Consider the following 24,357-nt stretch of genomic DNA (forward strand, 5'->3'; position numbering starts at 1 on the left):
GTTGATGACTAATTGAAGAGCACTTTAATTGAAAGGGTATCATAGAATCCAGCGAGGCGACCGTAACAATCATCAGATCACTTTATTTGCTGTAATGCTGAGTGTACATTTACGTGTACGTGCATGTCACCGTCTCCCTTTTACTCCGACCAGTGGTAACAATACCGAAAAAACAGCTAACGTTTCCATGCACGAGTGTTGTAAACCAGGGGTCCCCAACCTTTCTTGCCCCACGGACCGGTTTAAGTCAGACAATATTTTCAGGTACCAGCATTTAAGGTGTGGCGGATTAATACGACAATATGGTATGAGCTGCATGAAAATTGTGGTGTTTTCGAAATATAATAATAAACACAAGGAGCGTCTAATCTGGTCGCAACACTCTTATCGCTATGGTAATGTTTAATGCCTTCAAAATACGATACAACGCACAAAGTGCATGAAAATGATGACTCACCACAGCCCTGAGCTTGATTTTCTGCAATCAGACAGTCCCATCTCGGGGTAATAGGAGCCAATGACACCTCAAGTGTGTGGTTTAGTCTACTTCGTAATTTTGTTTTAGTCACCGTTGCTGCAGAAACTCCCCACTTCATACAGGTAGGATGTCGGAAATAGCAACAGTGCTATTGTGGCGATCTCAGAGTATTCAGCCATAACTTGAATCCAGTTGTCTCTAACGTACTTTTAAGGCCGCCGTCATTTGCGATCTCCTAGCATCTTTTTTACTCATTTTGCGGGCTTCAGCGTTTTGATTTTGAGCGTCATCGGCCACGTGACCGACAAGCGTGGCTTGACGTGAGTCAAGCGTGACACAGACGGATGTAACGGAGAATCCGGTGATTTTTCAAAATAAAACATCTTTCGTATTCCGAAATAAATAAAACGGAAATACGGCAAGTTCTTTCTGTGCGGCCCGGTACCAAATGCCCTGCGGACCGGTACCGGTCCACGGACCGGCAGTTGGGGACCCCTGATGTAAACAGTCAGGAATTGAACAGATTGTCTGTAAACTAAACTAGATTAGCGCAGTAGAGCATACACATTGGATTTGGATTCTTATAATAAAGCATGCCACTGGCGTAAAAAACAAACACATCATGACATTTCACATGACAATAATGTACTGCAAAAGTTACAAGATCGCCCCGAAATGGATGACTACAATCTGCGCAAATTAAACACGTCAACCAACAACATATGAGATTGACGAGTGCGACATTCAAGTCTTTGACTTCGAGTTATCACAAAACAAATAAGATGAATGTAAAGCTACACAACAGAATAGTTTTATTCACAACGCGCCCCTGAGTGACTTCTCGATATCTCCACCAGGATGCTGGTCTACATGTGCACCATTAACTTCCATCAAGTTTCTTCTTTTGTGCTGCAGCAATGGCCCAACAAGGCCTACTTCCAATGTAATAACAGCAATAAATTACTGTATTAAAGTAGCTCCCTGGATAAAAACATCCATGTGTCAGTTTCAGCAAAGGTTGCTATAATTAAACTCATCCTTTGGCCAGTGAGGATTTGGTAACTGTTTGTTTTCATCCTGGACTAGAAGTCAGTGTCTCATGCCAGGAACTTGTCTGCGTGCTTACCATTCACGGGATGTCTCTTGTTGACGGCGGTGGTGGCGGCAGGGGAGGGTTCATGTCAATGGCTTGCATACTAAATGCCAGCGGGGCATCTGTTGAAAGCTATCCGCCTGTGAAATCTTTCCGTAGCATCGGCAATGCCGGAGAGAATGAAGGCGAGAAACTGCTGGCACGGAGAGCGAGCGCAGGCTGGAAAAGGCCATCTGATATTAGGCCGCACGACCAAATCCCAGCCTGCGTCAAAGCTGGGAATTCCGTGCCTGGCACGCGATTCGCCATGTCTGCGGCAGTAGAAGAGACAAATTCATCGGAGCCTGGCACGTTTTCCGCTGTTGTACTTTCCCAGAATACACCAGTATGCCAGGACGTGCGTGCGTGCGGTTACATACAGAGACACCTGTCAGGCCAGCACAGGGGCAGGACGTGCCTCTGGTCACCCTGGTGTCATCTGGGCTCCTGGACCTGCAGCAGCTTGCGGTACACAGAAAGCCCTACACAGGAAAGCAACACAAATTTTGATTAGACTTTTCCCTGGGAAATTGCGGAAGTGAAGCTGTAACAAAGATGAAATTGCAAATGGCTTGTTCATACATGACAACATATCACAGCAATCCACAGACCTTCTCCGATAAACACTATCAGAAGCACTGACTGACAGTTACAACCAAAATCCTACTGGGGAAAGGGGGCCCCTCACAGAAGACCTCCGAAATGCTTGGGGGCCCTAAAAAGTGTTCTCATCGCCATTTCCACCCCCTGACTGACGCCCGTGATCCTGCATACCGTGAAGCAGTAATGTAGTAAAAAGGTTATTTAAGCCTGGGGGAGCCTGGAATTTCATGCTTCGTGAAATACTGTATATCACTTTGGGCCCAACCACTTTAGTGCCATAAACAATTTGATTTACTTTTTTCTTTTGAATGTTAAGACAGCTTTAGATACTCTGCCACACAACAAAAAAATTTAAGTAATCGTCACCGATGCACTTTCAGCCAATCATTCAACAGTACAAACAGTGTAACACACAAATACAATGAGAAAGTATTCACAAGGAGCTGCTGTAGGCCACAACTCACACCCAGAAGGTCTCAGGCAGTCTAACCAGCAAACCCAAATACATTTCATTCTGAAGGCCACACCCCTTAATAGCACAAATGCAACACACAAAAACTACAGTAAGGCCAATTTATTTGTTTGTTCCCATATTGTTTTTTTTTTCTACCATACTATGGCATTTTTCTTCATTAAAAACACTGACTGAAAATGGCTAAATTGATTAACAAGCATGGAAGCATGGAACAAATTTAATTTGTAAGTCAAGGTACCACTTTACTCTTTCCTAAGGCTGCTTTCAGTCATGAATTGACTCGTCACATTTCTCCCCCTGATGGCACCACTGCCAGTGGAGTTAACAGCGCTTTCGCGATGACGCTGACCTCAAGAGAGCCTCGCAAGGGAGGGACACGAGCAAGATGTGCTTGCCGCGGCGCCTCATCCCATCGCCTGGCGCGCCGCCTGACGTCCAGTAGAAAAGGCATTCCGAGTACAGTTTGAGCGGCCGTGCGCATTTGTGCTCCCAAACAGTATTCCCTTTCATTCCCTCTCTGCGCAGTCTGTTTATTTTGGTGCTCGTCTATGCCGCGAGGCCTGACTGAAATGGAAAACTGACTTCCAGGCCGATGACATGACAGCTGGAAGCAGCTTCCTGTAGCTCAGCGAAAGAGATAAAGGAAAAGCATTTCCCTTCCCATCCCGTGCACCTCCACAAGTGGGGAATAATACAGTCCGTCTTTGCAGGCTGGAATGAATCCCATCCAGTTTCTGGGCTCTGACAGGACCACTTCAGTTCCAAACATTTGAATGATGCTATACACTTTTAGCCTGATTAATGTAACGATCAAAACTAGTTTAACATTCCCTTCAATGACATTCAAATTAAATGTGCTTACAAGATCGCGATCAATGTTTATTTGAAGTCTGAGAACATAAATAGTTGAAATCGGGCAAAAGGGGCCCAACGAGCAAGTATCCACAACATTGGATATGAGATTTTACACTTAACAAGGCAGATTTATCACCGCTGTTCAACCCGCCAGATTACAGCATTTTTCACTGCACTTCCTGCTTGTGCTCTTATTTTGATACCTATTCACACCACCTCTGGTGAACTATGTAGCGGCCTGAGGCTAACTTTACAGCAACAACGGTTATCTGAGTAGGCTTTCCCGTCACGCTTTGCTGCTGTAACTCTTGTGATTGTGTTCTGCCTCTTTAATGTGTCATTTTGTCCAGACAGAGTGATGATATAGTTACAGTGCTGTTTTTTTTCTAGTCATGAATTAAATCAGTGCTATAAACTGTATAATGAAATGGCCGGTCAGTAATTAATAGAAATACATTTGTAGAGGAGGGTGCCAGTTAGTTTAAAGTGTTGGCGACACCTTATATTTGATTTCAAAATGGGTCTGTGGACCGGAAGGAATATAATGCGTGGGCTGTAAGAAACGAAAACTAATAGGCGACAAGAGTAGTGGCCCGAAGAGCACATATCGCAGCCAGCGGGACTATAACAGAAAGCACATATTATTCACTCCAGCCTGCCTACAGCAGACGGTGCCAATTAAGGCAGCAATTATCTTGAGCAGCCTAATTTCCAAAGGGGAATATGGTTTGGTTCAAGGCATTACAGTACACATTTTTGTGTTTCCTATCACAAAAGACATACAGTATATCTTACAAAAACCCATTGACACACACACACATGCACGCACGCACACACACACACACACACACACATTTTCAACTACGCTTATCCTGAAGAGGGTCGCTGTAGTTGCTGGAGCCTATCCCAGCTGACTTCAGGCGAAAGGCTGAGCAACTCCTGACTGGTCGCCTGTCAGTCACAGGGCACATATAGAGCCGAACAACCATACACACCAAGATTCACACCGTCACTGAGTGGGAAGCGATCCCACGCTGCCCGTACTGCTACACCATCAGCGCCAACTGCCAAATTTTCCAGCAGTGTACCTTCTATATATGGATCAATATTCCGATTTCTTGGACGTAGTATTTTAAATGTTCTGTAAAGTGCTCCAGTCACAGCTGCAGTGGTTGTGTAAGAGCTACATAAATAATGCTGAATTGTATTGTATTGTATTCCCTTTAGCATAGCTCCATCTAGTGGATGCATAATGCAACCTTAGCCACTATTGTAGCTTCTATTCTTTGTGCCTTATAATGCGGTGTGCCCTCTTTATGAAAACAGTTTTAAAGTAGGCCATTGATTGACGGTGCGCCTTATACTCCGAAGCGCCTCATAGTGCAGAAAATACAGTGTGTGTGTGTGTGTTTGCGTGCGTGTGTGTGTGTGTGTGCGTGTATACATAATTAATTTTTGGTTTGGCTTGAAATATCGACAGACTGATTGGCAAAATTCACTGATGCTCCCACCTCTGTCATATATGTTATTAAAACCTGGTGGGAGTCCGTTCAAAATGTTTTCAATAATGTCGCTTATCTAAATGTATATCCTTTAAAGTGATCGGGTGCTTTTGTACTGCAATGTCAGTTTACATTCTGACAACACACACTGTGCACCGGCAGTGCACGCAAGATAAGGTGAGTCGAATCAAACGGAACTGTACTTCAGCTCACTTCTTTGAATCGGATCTTCAGTAGCTTGCACCTGAATGAGGCGATGGCAGCCGGCAACAAGGTTTGTCCGCCTGATTCTGATAAAGAGTCCTCGCCCTGACACGATCCGACACTCACTCATTTCCTCCTCAGACTGAAGGCAATAAATCTTCTCTCAGTCAGCGGCTGCATAGGCTTGAGAAGCTGGCGATGCGGGCCAAGAGTAGGCCTGTACAACACATGCGACTCATATTCCCCCCGGGTTTGTACGCTTTGATCGAACCTTAAAGGGGAAAAAAAACCCGCCATTGCTTTCATGTCACAAAAATTGACAAGAGTAACACACCGGAGAGCCGGGCAAAAGAAGGTGCACAAAAGCAGGGTTGTCTGAGCAAAGAGAGGAAGAGATTAGGAGGGTTTACAAGAGAGAGAGATAAAGGGAAAGTGTGATTAATGGTGAGTGACAGCTGATCACAGAGAATGCTCTCCATTTGCAGTTGCTGTCACAGTCAATCAGTGCGGCGCAGTCATCTCATTGCAAAGGTAAACCGGGCATGCACAGAGCTCCACAAAGGCTGTGTCCCTTCTAATAACACTCGGCTCCCTGCCTCCTCCGAAACACCACACTAGATCTCTGTTTCACTCCACTTTCATTGTCAGTGCATGGACAGACTTGACCTGCACAATCACGGAATAATTCTCAATATTGCCCCAAAGCAGAGCATCTTGCTTCTAAAAAGAAAGGAAGCAGACCTTCAAACGTTTGTTTTTATTCCAATTAACCAGCTCAATTGAATGTTTACTGGTACGTTTTATTTCACGTAGTGAAGTCAAATGAAAAAGTATCGTGAACTTTATGGAAAAAGGAGATTTTTGTTAAGAGTTGTGAAGGGGTGGATCATGTGACACACCGGAGCCAACCAAAATCAGATGCTAATCCACACAAAAATGCAGACACGCACGTGTCGTTTATTTTCTCCTTAAATTTGAGTGACAGTGGAATATTCCCTTCACCCCTGCACGACAACGTAGATGGAAGAGTCCTGTGATGTCTAACACTAATATGTTTTGTCATTTGGCTTCCTGGAGCCAGAACAAACAAAAATATGGTCCCCCAGAAATGTGTTGATTTTTTGTTCAATTGAATTGATTTTCTTGTATTTTTGTTCAATTGAATTGATTTTCTTGTATTTGGAGTCGCAATGGAAGTGTTGCCGTCGTTCCCGTATTAAAAAAAATTGTAAAGTCCGGTTATTTCTACATCATTCTTAGTGTATCCTTGGTATGATGTTAGAAAGGCATCTTGTTTATGTTAACTTGTTGCATTTGAATATTATTTTATTTTGCATCTCAAGTTAACTGCTAACGTATGCGCGGCTTAACAGTAAAGGCCATTCAATATCGATTGCTGCGTTATTGTCAGCGCGAGAGCTGTCACCGACAAATCTTTTTAGCAGCAATATATATATATATATATATATATATATATATATATATATATATATATATAAAACTATAATTAAATTAAAGCCAAGAAACATTTTCAGAAAAACATTGCTGGAGTTTGGCAAGATTGCAGAGACGAAAGAAGGGTGTTTTGCAAACATGACGGATGTGATTGTTTAGGGCAGGGGTGCCCAAACCTTTTTGACCGAAGATCTACTTTTCGATAAACCAATCTGCCGGGATCGACCTGTTACTCCACATATGCACGCCGCACGCACGTACACACGCATGCCATGGCGAGCAACAGCCTGACGCTGAGGCATGCGATGCACTTTTGCAGCCTGTTAACGATCGTAGCTCACGCGTACCGTTTTAAAATGCTTCTGTCGGCTCTCCAGATTCCCATTCTTTGCCCGTCCCCTCGGTGAATTGAACAAAACAAACTCTGAATGAGAAAAATGATAATGATAAAAGATTAGCGCAACAACTCTGAGCGCAAGCTGCAACTGCAGACTGCTGAGCGCTAACAACTTCCGGTGACGCAGTCACACGCCACTGTAGGTTTAAGATGGCCTGTTTCTTTTTTAAATACTTTTTGTGAAAGTGAGACTGATAGAATGATTACGGTGCAGTGCGCATTAACACAAAAAATATATTAATAACATGCACAGAGACACCATTTCTTTTTTTCTCTACACCCCTCGGATCGATTGGGCACCAGTCCCTGATCTACTGGTCGATCACGATCGACGTAATGGGCACCCCTGGTTTAGGGTAGGTTGGTGTTAAACCTGACTCCCAAATCAGTCACAGAAGGGGAAAGGAAAAAGTTGTGTCCGAGAATCGAAACAGAGGAAATGAAGGAGGAACGAAGCTGGTGGGGATTGCCAATGTGATAGCTTCCGTTTTGGAGCTGTTCAACTGAAAGAAAAAAAATCACTCATCCAAGCCTTTATCTCCTTTAGGCAGGAGTTCAAATGAGTGACACAGCAGGGAGGAATGGGGGAGGGGGTGACCCTGAGATCGAGTTGGATGTCATCACCATAGCAAGGGTATTGTATTGCCTGTTGACGACATGACTGAGGGGAAGCATATAAATGTTGAAGAGAGTTGGACAGAGAAGAGTGCCCTGGGGGACCCCACAAATAACAGTGTGGAGGCGCGAGTTAGCATCCCCCAGGGCTACCAACTCGGTCTCTGAGAGCGTGTGTGAGAGAGTTTGCGTGTTTGGACCATGCCCCCCCCCCCCGCCATTCCAAAAGCAGCCTATTTATCTATTTATTTATTAATTTATTATAAACTAACCTGCAGCTCATGCATGAACTGACGTACTAGGCTTCGGCACTCTTTTTTGGCGTACTCTGAATAACCAAAGAGCACATTTGAACCACGCGCTGAGTTTCCGAACAGCCGGAGTGAAGCGGTGCACGGTCGGAGCGTATTTCTGAAAGTAAATGAGAGGTGCGAGTCCGAGCTCTACTGTTCTTGGTCTCTGTTTTTATGTAACAAATTATTCCCAAAAATGCAATTTATACTATGAAGCAACTTGTATGTTTTTTCTTCTTCATGATGCATTTTTAGACAGGCTGACTTTTCACTTAAAATCTGGAGCAACTAAGAGTCCGAAAAAGCTGTAAATTAATTTGTGACAAAAATTGAATCTTTTGTGTGCGTACATTGACAAATCTCCTTTTTATTCAAAATATTGATTCTGAAAAGGAATCTTTTTGACCAAATTTGTTGGGCTGTAGTCATTTACAGTGAGTGCTGTACATGTTCTATTGAAAAGAATGGTAAAAGGATGGTGATGATGTTTGCTTACATTGAAAGTTGACCTTATAAGGTGCCGGTCAAGGGTCAAGTCTTTTTTTAAGGCTCATGAGTACAGCATCTACCGCAGCCTCCTGTGCCCTCCAAGATGGAAAAAAAATGCATTGTGAAATGCCGAAGTTGTTCCCAACGGATCCAGTTTCAGTAATTGATGAGTTTATAAGATGTTTGTTAACCTAGGCCAGGCTTCAATACCTTTGAGGAGAATGAAAGAAATGTTCTGGTCACACACACACACGCTCATTTTTATATTGTGGGAGGCGCACAGCTTGCGTATTTTTCCAACAGCTCAGTTTGGACGAACGCAGGCTGATCTCTGCCTGGGCTTGACTGTGACACTCAAATGAAGTGATAAATGGTATGATTTGCTAATGCTAATGCTGCGATGGAAAAAGGCCCGTGATCAGACAAACAGATGTGCGGTGTATCGGTGAAAACTGCTTAATATCACCGGTGCTGCAATAACCTCAACACTTTGCCGGGCCGCCGGCTCGTGATGGAAAGAGCGGCTCAGAATCCAAAAGATGACGGGACACACGTGAGTGCAGAAACCCACAAGTGCAGCACATTAGCCGCAATAAACCCAAAGCTGGTTTTTGATTCTCTCGGTGCAAGTGAACAAGATTTTGGCAAACAGAGAGTAAGTGGAACTGTGGAGAATTGTCCAACAGATGGGAATGTCCTCTCTGTTTCAAGATGCCATCATTGTTCAGCCTCTTTTATTCATCCTTCAGCGATGACATCACCTCGGCTAAGTTATTCCAATCTATCTAACTGCCTTTACACAGCACCGGGAGAGCAACACAGAGGTAAAAATATCCCATGGTGCTTATCAGTTCTCCATGTCCTGGCTCCCATCATTCACACTAGCACCAGAACTTTCAGTGCACGTGCAGAACCGTAGCATAAGACCCACCTGTCTTAGCACAGATGGCCTCGTAGACCAAATGCTGCCCGCTGGTCACGCTTCCGTTGGCTGTCATCTGAGTGGACGTCTGCCTATTTCGAGGACAGATAAGATAATAAGATAACAGCCAGTGGAGACATGAAAATATTATGAACAGCTGACTTTGAATTTGATTTCGGATTGAAGTAGTACATACCGAAAACATTTTTTCTATGACTGCATCGCTTGGGAATGTATTGGAGTATCACGCCAGTAACCTTACTTACTTATGTTGAATATGGTCAGGCAATAGTTGGGGTCATGATTTTAACTCTGATCATCTTGGTATGCAAATGTTGAGGACAAGGTAAGTGGAAGTCGAAAAAGAAATTGCAACTATGACTTTTATATTCAATGCTAAGAAACATTTAATCACCTGACGCTATTAATCAATGCTGAATGGAGTTACTTTTGTTTTAATGGCCGAGGCTGTGTCATAAGGCGGTATAATGGTATTAACGAAGTTACAAGTAGGCGCGCGGACATCTGTCTTGCAGCATGAATCGTGAATGTGTGTGCTTTTACATGGTGCATTTATATCAAAGTGTTTCACCATGATGCCTGCAGATTGCAGACATGACACATTACAAGGGCTTTTTTTTCCCCCACAAAATCAAACAGCAGTAAATCATCGTAAAAGCCAGCGAGGCGTGGAGCAGGAGCAGGCATGTCTGTAACTGTATACATTCACTCTGTTAAGTATTTTTTTGTTTGGGATGGGGGGGAGACAATAAATAAAGCTTAGCTGGTATTAACCTCTCACCCCGTGGCGACCGCCTTCCAGAAGAGCATTAACTAGGTAATGAGGGTACACACTGCCTCCTTGTAAGGGGCTGCACAGTTGTTCTTTCATACCATTACACAACCACAAATAGAATTGGCCCTCTTTAAGCATGGCATACTTTGACAGGAAGCAACTCCTTTCATATGGAGAGGGTGGATAGGGGGCGGGGGGCTGCGGGGAACTTGACCTCAGGGTTTTCACATCACTTTCTTTGTCAACAATCTCTCATTCGGTCACTTTGAGCCGGGCAGCCAGAAACGCTGCATGTGGCTTCAATTCGAAGAGTGCGATCAAGGGTACACCTTGTTGTGCGCACAGGTAACTTGCCTGTTGTAATGTTATTCGGACTGACCAAAGGAGATTGAGTTAAACCATGAACAGACTTTTGGCAGCTCCAGCATGTATACGGTACCCTGTGCAAATAACTCCCGTTGTGGCTGATTAATAGGGAGTGAAAGCGGCAGCGAGGCTGACATTAATGGCACTCCTGTAATTGTCACCCTGTCAGTAATGCCACACGACAGCCAACGGTTTCCGTAGCTACAGCTGGGACTCGCTAAAGCGCGCAAACAAAATACCAAACAGGCCCATTTATTTGTGTTACAAATTGCTGCTTTCAAAGGCTTCGCTGAAGTCATCCCACCGTTAAGACCTCGCAGCGCCTCGGGTTGGCAGCTGTGGTACGTTGATAGGACAGAGAACGTTGCTCGACCCATGTGATACCAACTTCAGGCAAGTTTGCCGCACATGCGTGTGCCACATGTTGGCTGACGCAGAAAGTCGGCAGTATAAAAGTGATCTTGGCTCCTTGCAGCTTCTCCTTTCCAGCCAGTATCAATGTTGGCGCTGGACTTTGGGGAGATTGTGAGGTTTTTGATTGTCACTCCATATTCAAGCGGTGGCATCGGTCACGTAGTGGTAAATGGTGCTGCTTTGGCTTTGGCTCCCTGCCCCAGCACTCAGCCTTTGGATATCTACAGTGCCGGTCCCAAATCTGGCTCAATGAGCGTATTGCATCAGCAAGGGCATCCAGCGTAAAAAACTGAGCCGTGCAAATCATGGGAGTTACAAACATGACTCACTGGGTCGATGCTTGAGTAGCCAGAGGAGCAGATGAGTTGCGACATCTTGACGCAATGGAATAATGTTCGCTTTGTCTGCATCTGGTAGACACTTTTGCGTTATTATGACGGATGGCGTTCTCAGGACTTGCTCCACATTTAAATTGCCTATCTCCACAAATGACTAGGCCTTTGTGAAACAGTCCCACAAGTGAAACATTCCTCCGATAAACAGATGAAACGAGCCAGTGTCACACTGATCAGTGGCACGTTTGTACTGTATGGCGCGGTGTGCAGTTGAACAGCCGGTGAGGGGAAGGTGGATAACCTTGAACTGTATGAATAAACCAAGCACAGTGATTCCATTGTAAGTCGACAGGCTTAGGCATACACTGGGATGAATATCAGATAACAGCAGGATAAGGTTGCCCCTAAAATGAGCGCTAGAAGGGAAGCAACTTATTATCCCACCGTTCTCTGCAAACAATCATCTCTATTTCCCCGGACAGAGTTGAATTTTCTGTCACTCGTTTCCATTCTCTTTCTTCTTTCGTTGCATTGTTTCCATCAGTGCTTTTTGGTCCTGAAGCTTCCGTTTTTCCCACACTCTCCCCTGTCACACTGGTCGACCACAAAAATGCAGCACGGAGGAGAGTGTTGGAGGAGAGGGGGGTCTTCGGCTTTGGGGAGGGGAAGGTTGCTCTGGAATTCCACATGCAGTGGGTAAACACGGCAACTGCCAGGAAGAGACACACACAGAGACACACACGCGCGCACGCACACACACGCGCGCACGCACACACACACACACACACACACACAGGAGCAAACACGACACCTAACCGGCTGCACTAACCTTCACTACAAGCCCTGGGCTGCACCTCTGTTCGTTTAACTACAAAGTATTAGCTTGCCAGCTAGGTGAATGAATGAAAACACGGCAGCAAACAGAGCACTTCCGGGCCAGTCTCCACAATAGTAACATTCTCCCGTCAGGCTTTCAACTAGCCTGCTAACATCCACGCCGTATGTAAACATGGCGAAATATACTGTACAGTGTGCACAGCTGTAACCTCACGGACAGATTTTGTGAGTGTGATCAAGCCATCGCACCTGCAGAGAGCATTAAACTAATAGAGGAGTCTCTGATCACAGGGGTTTGTCTTTCTTGTGTAATTTGGCCAAATGGTGTGGTAATAAAGTCAGAAAGTGAGTAGGGGAACTCGCCGTTAAGCACCGTTTCACTCTTTTCCTTTAATTTTCCCTCCTGTGCTCTTTAGCTTATCTCCAAACCAAACAGGATTCAAATGGCGCTGCGAGCCCGGCCCTTCCACTGAACCACGTTGTGTTTATGGTTCAGGCAGAAATCGGGCCTGTGTGGAGGTTGTTTACCGAAGAGGCAGATCCACCCTGCAGCCAAAAGAGACGTGGAGCACAGCGCACATGTTGGAACTCTCATTAGAATTAGCCTTGTCCTCTTGAACTTCACGACGCCATATATTCTCACGCCAGAAGCAACAAGAATCAGGAGTAAATACGGAAGGCAGCCCTTACTTGCCGAGGCGTGCTGCTGCTGGTTTCCTGATCGTGCCCTCTCGGGCCTCGCTGGGTGGCTTTGGGGAGAGAACGGAACTATCACGGGTCCTGATGTGACCGTGATGGGGTGGTCCAGTAGAGCTGGAAGATTTTGTTGGAACCTTCGCATATGGAGTGCTTGTTTCGTCTGAATGTTGATCCTAAGGGACAAGAAGTTTAAATTAGAGACTTGCCCTCCATTTTGTATTCCAATTACTGTGCGGGAAGGAAGTATCCCAGCTAACCGACACAGTTCTTTCAGGGTCAGCGGTTACTACAGTGGACGGCTTATCATGTTATCAGGTTAGAGCACAGGTGTCAAAGTCAAGGCCCGGGGGCCAGATCCGGCCCATTTTATGTGGCCCACGGGAGCAAATCATGTGTTTCGACTATCATGATTCTTGCTGAAATCTGTACCGAAATGTCAAATTGTCATGGGTAATAAATATCGTTGAGATTTTGCACCGGCCCTCTGAAGGAAGCCGTAACTCCGAAGTGGCCCGTGACAAAAAATATGAATTTGACACCCATGGTTACAGGGTGCATGAAAGGGTTCAACTCTTCGGTTAAATTAATAAGCTTTAAAAGCTTTTTTTATGCTTTGTGATGTGGGGCAGTTGGCAACCATTGTGTAAAGTACAGTGCATATAACAAAGAGACAGGGGTGGAACAGTATCACCAATCATGTAATTTTTTAATGAAACAAATCACATTGACATGTTTCGCCATTGCCTACACTCAAATGAGTGCCATTGTAGTTTGAATTTTTTTTTTTTACCTGGACTTTGGGACGATTTTATCCGATTTCTCTCCATCCGTATCCAAAGCTAGAGACCTTGGGCAATAGTTGAAAGCCAAATTCAGATTTCCTCACAGCTATTTCCAAGAAAGTGTCCTGCCTTGGAAATGGGGTGTCGAACTACACTACGAGCTGCAGGGAAAAACTACACTAGATGTTCTGGGAGTCAACCAAGGAGGAACTGCAGGGTGAAGTGATTTTTTTTTTTAAACATCATTATAATGAATGATGCCACTGATGTTACAGTTCAAAATGACATGCCATGTTGAAAGAGAGCAAGATTATCTTTTTTATTGCAATTGGCTGCACTAAAAAGCAATTCTTTGTTTGCTTAAAGGAGTACTTCAAAGACTTGGGTGGAAGAGGTTTTCCGTTCCAAACTGTTTCTGACATAATATTTTAGGGCTGCACTTCAATCCATCCTTACAGCGCTGATAAAAGTGTTGCGTGTGCAGTTGCATATGGTTATCAGAGATGCTGATGGTCTTCGAGCTTCACAGTACAGTAAGACCTTCAAAGGGCCGCCACTGGGATTGAGAATATCTGATGTAATTTCTGTGCAGATAAATGAGAATCTGAGTTTCCAGGTTGCATGGCCTGTGGCTGCATTTCAGTTTGAGCAAGGCCAGGAAGGGCACCTTTGTTTGGCTGCCAGGTGGCCTCAGGCCAAGCCCACGGAGGAGCCGCACAGTCTGCACCCAATCAGTAAAACGTGGAGGGGAGAGTCAGAACAGCCCCCCTTGACTATTTCTCCCTCCCGGAAACCCTACAAATATGGACACTCACGCTTCCAATGGGAGAGCCAGGGAGGTGCGCTTGGGTAGCCAAAAGCCAATTTTAAAAAACACACTGAAAAAAAAAATAGAATGAAGTCATGTAGTTGATGGGATTGTCTTGCACAACATTCCTGGACTTGCCGAAAAAAAATATATATATATATACCGTATATAGATTTAACAGGCAGTGAAGAAGTTGTCAGGACAAACTGTCGGGAAGATGCACGTGGGTGGAACGAACAGAAAACGACAGCAAGGATTGGACTGGGGGTAATCAAATATAACTGGAGTACCCCTTTCTATGAGCGCAGTTTATGAGGGTTGCGTGACTGGATGGCTCCAGTACTTCATTCATTGAGCAATGGAGCCAATGATTTCGTGGGATATTTTTGAGGCCATTTTGCTTAGCGGATGAGAAGTGTTCAATCGACTGAATGATGACGGACCAGAGTAGAGTGATCACATTAAAGTGCCCTGTATGGAGCTGCTGGAGCCAATACAAGACAAATGTCACGTGAATTGCATGAATTGAGCCTCAGCTCTGAAGATGAAAAAACAATGAGGTGGGAGAAACGGCATTACTGAGAACAGCTTGGAAAAAAGTGCTTGCTTCCAGTCATTCCACACTGTAAGCTGTCCCATGGCACCCTCCTGTCTCCACTTCACTCCATCTTTGTGTTGACTCCACAAAATCCACTGGAAAATGAATAAATGCGCTCCTCCTCGGGATCATCTTTCAGAGCCACTGTGCAGAAACACGGCGGTGAGGACTACGTGTTTTTCCTCAAGACGTAAAATGTCTCTCGTCTTCAGAAAATTTAGGCAAGCAGATCGGAGAAAATGACTTCTATGTTTTAATGATGACACTTGACTTTCCTTGTACAAACTCGGAAAAATAACACCTCATTCACTCATGGGTAACATTCCTTGATTACTTAAAATCCAAGCCTGGCTGCGTAACCCAGCCAAACAACGTAGTTTTGAGTCAGGAGGCACGTTCGGCTCGCCAGGAATGAGCTTCTATGAGGTGGGATGTTCTCATTGAAAGACCAAGTGGTTTAGACGGAGATTCTCTGAATAGCTTTGGAAATGCTAACATAAAAGCATCCCCTTCATGTGGGCGCTTCTTGGACAGCACACTACTTAGGTAAGGTAATGTTTTGTGTGCACGCGCGTGTGTGTGTGTGTGTGTTTTAAAATGAAGGGGTCAAACGTTCACGGACAAGTCACTCGGATTTCATCTGTGCTCAGCATCCATTCTTCCATCCATTTTCCGATCCGCTTATCCTCATAAGGGTAGCAAGGGGTGCTGAAACATATCCCAGCTGTCTTCGGGCAGTAGGCGGGGGACACCCTGAACCGGTTGCCAGACAATCGCAGGGCGCACATAGACACGAATAACCATCTGCGCTCACACTCACACCTCGGGACAATTTCAAGTGTTCAATCAGCCTGCCATGAATGTTTTTGGAATGTGGGAGGAAACCGGAATACCCAGAGAAAACCGACACAGGCCCAGGGAGAACATATAAACTCCACACAGGGATGCCGGAGCTAGAATTGAACCTGGCACCTCAGCACTGTGAGGGCCGCCGTGCTGAGCATTTGAATGTTTTTCTGAAAGTTAAAATCAATCCTAAACTTAACAAATTTAGACTTCACCATTAAAAGGAGCATAAAAATACACCCAAACTGTGAATAAAATAATCATCTAAAGTGTTGTATACCAAAATCCCTGTGTTTAGCAGCACCCCCTCTCGTGGCCTGTTCAAGCTGTCTCTGGTTTGACTGTCGTGTATGATATCTAGTGTGTACAGTAATCCCCTACATATTAGTTGCATGAAAAAATCACCTATTTGCATTTTTGTGAGGGGGGGGGGGGGGGGGGTTGTGTGAAATACTCTAGGAAGCCACAAAAGTAAGTACCAGTACAATATATTGACGTGATACGTCTCAACTAAGAATTTTTACATGTCAACGAGAAGACAAGTTTAGCCTGGGTTGTTATTGGAAGTTGCAGGGAACCTTTTTTTGGTTTGTTTTTAACTTTGTGAGTTTGAAATCATATCAAACTGTTTCGGGGTCATATTTTTGGGTATATATATTTTTTTTTCTTTTTTATTTCTTTCTTTCTTGCATTGGGACAGTTCACGTTAATCAACACAAGAATAAACAGTGTAAATGCGCCGGACTTGGCATGAACGCTAGTTTGCAGCTGTAGTCCAACGGCATGTTTCTAAAATAGCATAGTGAGACATATTAAACTTTAAAACGACGATGACAGAAATAAGAACCAAATCGGTAAGCCATCATAAAACAGATGATATGGTTTTAACTATTAATATAGGCAATTATAAAAAAAAAAATTTCATCTATCACAGTTTTTCGCTATTCATTGCAGGAGTCAGTTCGTATTCACTGCAAATCACAAGGGGTTATCACAATGAAGAGTGAGTGATACTGTTGGTACCTGGTATCCACAATGGCTCTGGTCCAACAATCGCCGCGGCTGAATTCTTTGCGGTTGCATTTGCTGGCCAGCAAACTGATGCTGATGGTTTCCACTCACACGATAGCAGCTCCGCCCAGGATTCGACACCGTAACAGTGCTGACGTCGCTGTTACTCTGTCTGCCACCGGAAACGTCTCCATCATTCATCCGCCCCTGACTTAAGATTGCAAAGATTTCAGATTGAAGGGATGTAGTGAGTAGAGAACAACACATTTTCTACTACTTCTCGCTAATTCATGAAAAAAATAGTCCCATCCCCAAACTACAATAAGCTATAAATTATAAAACTAGACCTAATTTCAGAATCAACATTTCACATAACTGGCGACTAAAAATGGTGTTTGCATTATAAATTGTAATTGCATTAATTAAATAAATAAACACCTGCAGGGGTGAGGCATAAGATGATTCTCTCGCCCTATTTAAGCATGTTAAACGACAGCAAACCAAAACCTTTGCCTCAGTAGTCCCAGAGCTTCACGTTCCATTCACATCACAAAGCCACAACCTGGAAAGAAAACCGTTTGACCAGTAACACGAGTTTGTAACTGGATTATCTGTTATTAGAACTAAGCCGTTTTCTTTTTTTCTTTTTCTTTTTTATAACCACCGTTGGAGAATAGCGGAGACCGGCCTCATCCTCAGACATACTTATATTCAATCAATTGTTCCCTTATGACCCAAAGATTCCAGGAGCAATGGAACTAATTTTAAGAGCATTTCTGCATTTCATTTGACCTCATCTGAGGAACCCGCTAGACCGTGATATGTGGATGCATGATGACATCAACAACAACAAAAACCAAGACGGATATGACATTTAACATTACAACACCGCCTCTGTTTAACCATTAATGTCCAATCCTTTTATCGAGTGAACAGAAGGGAGCAAATGAAATCATTGTGGTCCATAGATGGCAAGGTCCCTTAAGTTAAAAAAAAACAAAAACACTGAATGTGAGATTTTAACCCTTTCGAGGATAGAGGTTACTCTAGTGGACCGCCTATCATGTTATCAGGTTACAGGTTATCATTATTGGTGCATGAAAGGGTAAAAACAGAAATAGAAAGATTTTGTAGAATACACCTACCTCTTCCTTAATACAAAACATGTCGTTATTGATTTATAGATTGTGGCCAATCGTATGCTCCCAACTTGGAGGAAACCATTTTGAAAGGCCCAGTTTTTAGCACTTTGGTTTCCAAAGGTAAAATGGCGAGGTGGCACACTACGTTCGTCTATAGAGTGAGGCTGTCTTTGACCAACCAGCAATGTTCAGTCATGCAGCTCCACTCCAACTTCAAGAAGTGTAATTATATGATGATACAGTCCTACTGCTTTACAGTACGACAGCGGGGAAATGCACAATAATGGAGCAATATTAGGAGCTATTGGAGGTTTGTTGTCATCCCAAAAAATACGAAAGTTTGAACCATCTAAGTACAAGCGTAAGTCAATAGAGCAAATTGCTTGTTCAATCTAGACCACCTCACACAAGCCATTAAAATACTTTTAAGTCCACTGTGGATTGAATCCAAGACATTCAGCACGGAAAGCAGACAGACTACTACTACAATGATGCAGGAAATTAAATCAAAATCAAGTTCTCTGTCCCCTGAATAGATTGTCCTCATGGTTTTCCTGCCTGCATTGTGATACTGTTTCTATATCATGACAATAAACGCTTTTGAAAAGCCTAATCCATCACAGACAAGCAGCTCGTGCGTATAGTGTGTTGCACTACTTTAGGCTGGCCCCAGCTAAAAATAATGCCCTAAAGAGCACTATCGGAAGCAGTGAGGAGAGATTGGACAAAAATAGAGAGTGAAACTAGCCCGGTATAGGAAATTAGATCCCAAAGGGGTCTTATTGAGGGCGGGGAAGTTATTTAGAATTCCCCCAATTTCATTTTTCCACTCGCCTACTAACTCACACGCATGTAAAATAGCCACAGTATCTCGAGATGAAAAAGTCAAGTATAGCAGTTCAATTAATTTTTGAATAACAATGTGTGATAGCCATCTTGTGCTGCTCAAGTGAAATATATTCCGGCCGTTGTGTGGCCAAAACAAAACAAAACACCCCCGCCCCTCAATGCAGTTCTCAGATAACATAATAGGACCTATTTTACAACAAGTAGTGTGAAGGTCAGTTCAATTATTATTTTTTTGCTCCTGGAAACAAAAGCTTGTCTGTGAGCATGTCAAGGTCAGCGGTCAGCAGACAAAACAAGAGCCCGTTCTTTGTTTACAGCAGTCATTTCTTTTAATGAGTTACATTGGACCACGGGGAGCTGCAGTGCCACTATTTTACTAGTCTATGGCCTGAGAATTTTGTCACGTCAACGACTAATTTTAGCTTCATCGTTGAGATGCAGGAACAAAAAAAAGGGTGTGGAGGTTGGGGGGTGAGTGAAAAGAACAGCTCTTGCAAAATATCCAAGACTTCCTGCCTGACTCCCTGCCGTGCTCACTATGCTTCATAATACGCTGATATAAGTTCTGGTCAAACAATACAGCAGTGTCAGTTGAGCACATGTGCGACATTAATCTCACTTAGTGTGAATGTGGGAAAATGGACAGTGTGGGATGACGTGCCACAGCATCCCAGAGTTGAGCCTGGCCAGCCCACCCACCCCCCCCCCTCTTCAATAGAGTGGCGCTTGCTTAAGAAAGTGCATCTTTTACTAATTTAAAAGACAAACTATTATTGACAACAATCATGAAGTGCGGCCCTACATGCATGTAGTAACACAGCACGCTGAATAGCGTAAAACCACCCGCCCTCCCATTACCACATCTGGCTCTAATCAGTCGCGAAATAAAAACATCTTTTAAATTCAAAGGCGGAGAGACATCAAGCCAATTTTGTGGAACTTTTGGTAAAAATGTTGAACTTCTTTTGATGGCAGACAGAGTCTTTTTATTAGTCGGGTTTGTTAGTTCAGCAAACTGGCCGATATAAAATTCTCTGGAATGTCCCGACAATATTCAACCAAGTCAAACAACAGTGTGACAAAGCGCTGAGGCGAACTAAAAATACCGCATGCCCAGAGAGACAATAGTTTAGATGTCTGTTTCTGTGGCGAGGGTGCTAAAACAACCAGAGATTATCAAACTTCTTAACATTACACAAGAGGACAACCACTGTTGATTTAATATTACCGTCATCTTACTGGCCAACCATAATTGTCACATGTATAAAATGGAAGTATTTTCAAGGTTAAGTTAGACATATTGGATCGTAGTTTGGTGTGGTTGTCTCAGTGTTTCAAAAGGTATACAAAAAAAAACATTCCGCAGAGCACCGAATCGAGGTCAAAACCTGTATGTGCCACGTGAAACACTTGCCGAAAATAATCCTAAATTTTACAGTGGTTGTAATGGGACAAGCAGTGTTGTTTCCCAGCCAGCTGACGGCCTTTGCTATAGAAGAAGCCACTGTTGTGAATGCTGATGCAGCATACCTGCTGGATCCCGGCAGCGGCACTTCAAAGACCCACAACTGCTCTTTGGACCAGATCATAATTCACCCCTGTGGTTGCCTTAAGAGCCAGTGCGCTTAACGGTTTCAGTATGTTTGGCACAAACCCCCGGGCCGAGCATAGGGGGAGGGACTCAGGAAATTCTGAGAGGCAGAGAAGCGAAATCATCGTAATATCTGGACGAATATCTTATTAAAGGCGGATTTACTCAGCGGGAGGAGGCCAATGCGAAACCGAGGACATCCGACGTGACCTATTACAAAAACACTATCTCTGTGTAAAACACCAATTTATACAGACTGTGGTGTGAAATAGAAATGGTTCCCAAAAAAAGTTCAAATTGGTCCAGCAAAATTTTCACTGGCCAGGTGTCAATATTTTCGACAGGGATAGTCACAGCTACAGTTCCAGAACAACAGCAACTTATTCCCTTACAGCCAACAGTAAGGAAAATGGTTGCGGGGTCGGCCTATTCCCTGACGGATAGTTTGAACGGTCTGAGAGGGAAGGCAGGAGTCAAAACAACAATCTCCTTGATTAACTAGCAGCCACTTGACCCCCTGAGTCATGTCATTAGAGCAGTTTGCTTTGACTGGGGATCAAACCCAGGACATGTAAAGCAGATGTGATGACCACCACTACACGACAGAACCTTCCCAAAATTCCAAAACACGCAAGGTTCTCTGGACAAGGTGTTGTGTTGCAATGCTCTTTTGATATTTGATTTGTATATGACATGGAAGCCAAATTGAAGAACTTTCAAATGTGTTTTTTTTTCATTGCTCTTCGATCAAATGTAAAACCTCTCATTCGCTAAATGTTACCACTCAGTGTGAGCTAAATGGTTTCAATATTATGACTGAAGTGTTTGTATATCTGACATACTAAATAAAAGTAAAGTTAACAGCATTTATTAATTCAAACTATCTAAATCTAAATTTATCTACAGTGTTTTTAAATCTATGCACACTCAACAAAATGAAATATTGACTTACTATGTTTTATCCTGAATGTCGATTCAACACAATTGGACAATGTAGCATTTTTACTACTGTACCTTGAAAAAGTGAATATAAAGATGAAGTGTTGTTATTCTTTTTTGGGGGGGGGGGGGGGTAGATCCACAGACATTCTAATAAAAAAGTAACAGCAAGCTATCTCTAATAGTAAAACAAAAACAAAAAAAAGAAAAGAAACTCTCATTCATGATTTGTGCGGATAAAAGATTTTAAAAGGGAAGAGCCAAACATTCTTGGAATTCCCTCACAGGTCCAAAACTAAGGAAGTGCTGGACAGGAAAAACAGTCTGGATCGAGCAGCATGGTGAGGTTGAAACTCAGTGATGAATGGTCAACTACTTTTCAGCATAGAGTCAATGAGACAGTGAGAAATATGAAATCACGTGCCCATCATTCGGGAACAGTGAAACACGATGACCTCCTGTCTGTCTGTCACTATTTAAGAAAATTGAGGCCAGGAAGTCTGCTGACTTCCTCCACTTTACGTAATCCTTGAGCAGCATTAAAGTGAGACAAAGACACGTTCGTATTGTCAATTGAAACGAGTCCACTCCAACATCATTACCCTGGCATTTTTCAATCTACAAGTCTGTGTAAAACCACTGAGAGAGACTTACAGTGCTATTGAGTGTGACCAAATACACTCATGGGCTCAAACATGCTCCAAGTGTCTGAAGTAAATCACACAAAAATGTCTTCGGGACAAGAATTTGGAGAAAGGGAACAATACTTGATAACTGAGCAGCTCCACTGTATCATTTTTCTCACCGGGGCTGTGTACTTGATCTTTAAAATTTTAACGCTCAAATGAAACACAATAGGTTTTGGGCCTGGGAGACATAATTGGGGGGGGGGGGGGGGGGGGGGGGGGAAGCAAGAAAGTTTAAACACCAGACAGTCTGAAGATAGATTTATTGTTTAGCTTTGCAATTAACACAAATGAGCATGTGATATGCATCATCTCCAGCTGTACTCATTAAGATTTTGCTGATTTACAAAACAAATTAGGCTTAACGTACAATATAAGCACTTGCTTTCAGAATTTATTTTAAATTGGTTGTCTTGAAGTTGAATTTAAAAATGATTAAGGGAAAAAAACCTGGTAATTCCAGGGTGCACATACTATAAGTGGTGTGCAGGTGTGCATTTGCACCGAAAATGTGAAACGCCTCACCAGATTCGATTGTGTCAGTGGGCATTTGCATATCAAACGGTGGCATGCAAGAGGAGTTGAGGGGTGCTGCAGCTCCGGGCATCCACCTCCAATCCACAGACCCCAAGTCAGTCGGCACAACGATTGCTTCTGATGCCAACTTCAAAATAAAAACCCAACAAGGCATTCATCTCCATCTTGTTGTGGCAACTGACTTGATTTGACTGGCCTGACAGATTTCTACTGTGTACCAAACAAGAAACTGCCCCTGACAAGACGGCGGGCTTCACAGGCATCGTGTCTCATTGCGCCGCGGCTTCTATGATCCATTAAAATATGTCTTCATGTGAAAGTAATCCGAGGTGTAAAAACGATTGGGGACTGGGCTGCTGCCCCGGACAACTGGGTTAAATCAGCTGATTGCACCCTCTCATAAATTGCAAGTGAGGGCCATATGAGAAACTAAACTGGTTGTCAAGGGCCATAGCAATATGCTAACCTCCAATTTATTTATATATTTATTTTTATTTATACTTATATCACAGTAAATGATATGGTATATGTTGTTCGAATTAATCAATGAAAGTGAAAATAAAAACTGATGAAAAAAAATGATAAGCAATCACATGAAAATGACACATCTACCCAAATCTTTATGTGCAGCCCTGAATATATCCTCACATTTAGTTAAGAGGATTTTAGAGCATTTCTTTGGACTTACTGGGTCCTGTTTCTAAGAGGATCAGTTGAGGGGTGGTCCAGCCCTGCGGCAGATGGGGTCAGCATCTTTGGACTCTCTCCATTTAACATCCGGCTCGCCAGGTTTAGCCTGGTCAGCTGTGGAGGGTAGAGAGAAAACATGCAACAATCCAAAACTACTTTATGTGTCATTTCAACCATATTTACAAAACCCGAGAACTACTGTCCTTCCTCATGCTTCTGGTGCTTAAAGGTCATGTAAAATTTACACACAGCACGTGGCCAACCTACTCGCTGCTCAGCACTAAATCCAGGTGGACCACTCCCTCCTTTAAAGGAGCAGATATCATGACTCGCTCGTCCAAATCTATTTACAAACTGATCAGCGTCTCAGTTCGGCGCTCTCCCTGGAAAACCTGAAACGGCACCACACGCTACTTACCGTGTTGTTTATTTGTTTCACTCGCCTGCTTTGGCACGAAAAGACCAAACATTGTGACGATGCCAAGTGTTTCAGGATGGAGTAAGCATGTCAGCTTTTCCACTACAACTAGCAGCGTGTCACCCAACTGTGGAAGCCTTTCACATTGACGTGGGCTGGCTCATTATCACGCTGCCGCCACGGCCTCGCTGTACTCACATGACCGATCGTCAAGTTCATTAGTCGAGCAACTGACTGACATCTTAGGGGAAGGCGCACACACAGTACGCGTTTTGTCTCCCATGATGAATTGCGAGGATCATTGCAGGGCTAATTCTGCAAGGACTGGCCATCTAGCATACTTTATAATATGTAAGAGTTTTACAACAATTTAATCATCCCATGTATGCATTGCTGGGCAGGAGTGTAATTGTGCAACTGTTAATTGGATTTCAAGTGCAGCCAGATTTTTTATTTTTTTTTACTTCTATTTTTTTTGTACGAAAACTTCCATGAGAGCGAGTAATCACTAAGACCGGAGAAGGTTATGCAGTGTGTAAGAGGGATTTGTTCATGTTTACAAAGTTCTCCTTTTGCTTCAGCTAGTGATTTAA

General features: G+C 43.6%; 1 protein-coding gene across 5 annotated transcripts in view; it reads right to left on the minus strand.

Annotated features, from left to right (window-relative positions):
* The window catches only part of ttll5 (tubulin tyrosine ligase-like family, member 5), a 53,294-nt gene that overhangs the window by 3,992 nt on the left and 24,945 nt on the right, over nt 1-24,357 (minus strand). The window contains exons 27-32 of one of the 5 annotated variants that reach the window (XR_015102658.1): nt 23,345-23,460; nt 16,925-17,123; nt 12,859-13,040; nt 9,430-9,512; nt 1,991-2,092; nt 59-1,882 (exon numbers count right to left, since the gene is read on the minus strand). Coding sequence is in view for 2 of the 5 variants with exons in the window: in XM_086127118.1 (XP_085983244.1) it covers nt 2,046-2,092; nt 9,430-9,512; nt 12,859-13,040; nt 16,925-17,123; nt 23,345-23,460 (627 nt within the window). In the remaining 3 variants the exon portion in view is untranslated. The other 4 variants (XR_015102657.1, XR_015102659.1, XM_086127118.1 and 1 more) reach the window with 4 other exon arrangements.

Source organism: Hippocampus guttulatus, chromosome 13, assembly GCF_054856545.1.
Source record: "Hippocampus guttulatus isolate MCC_2025c chromosome 13, RoL_Hgut_1.0, whole genome shotgun sequence".
In the NCBI taxonomy this organism is placed as follows: domain Eukaryota; kingdom Metazoa; phylum Chordata; class Actinopteri; order Syngnathiformes; family Syngnathidae; genus Hippocampus; species Hippocampus guttulatus.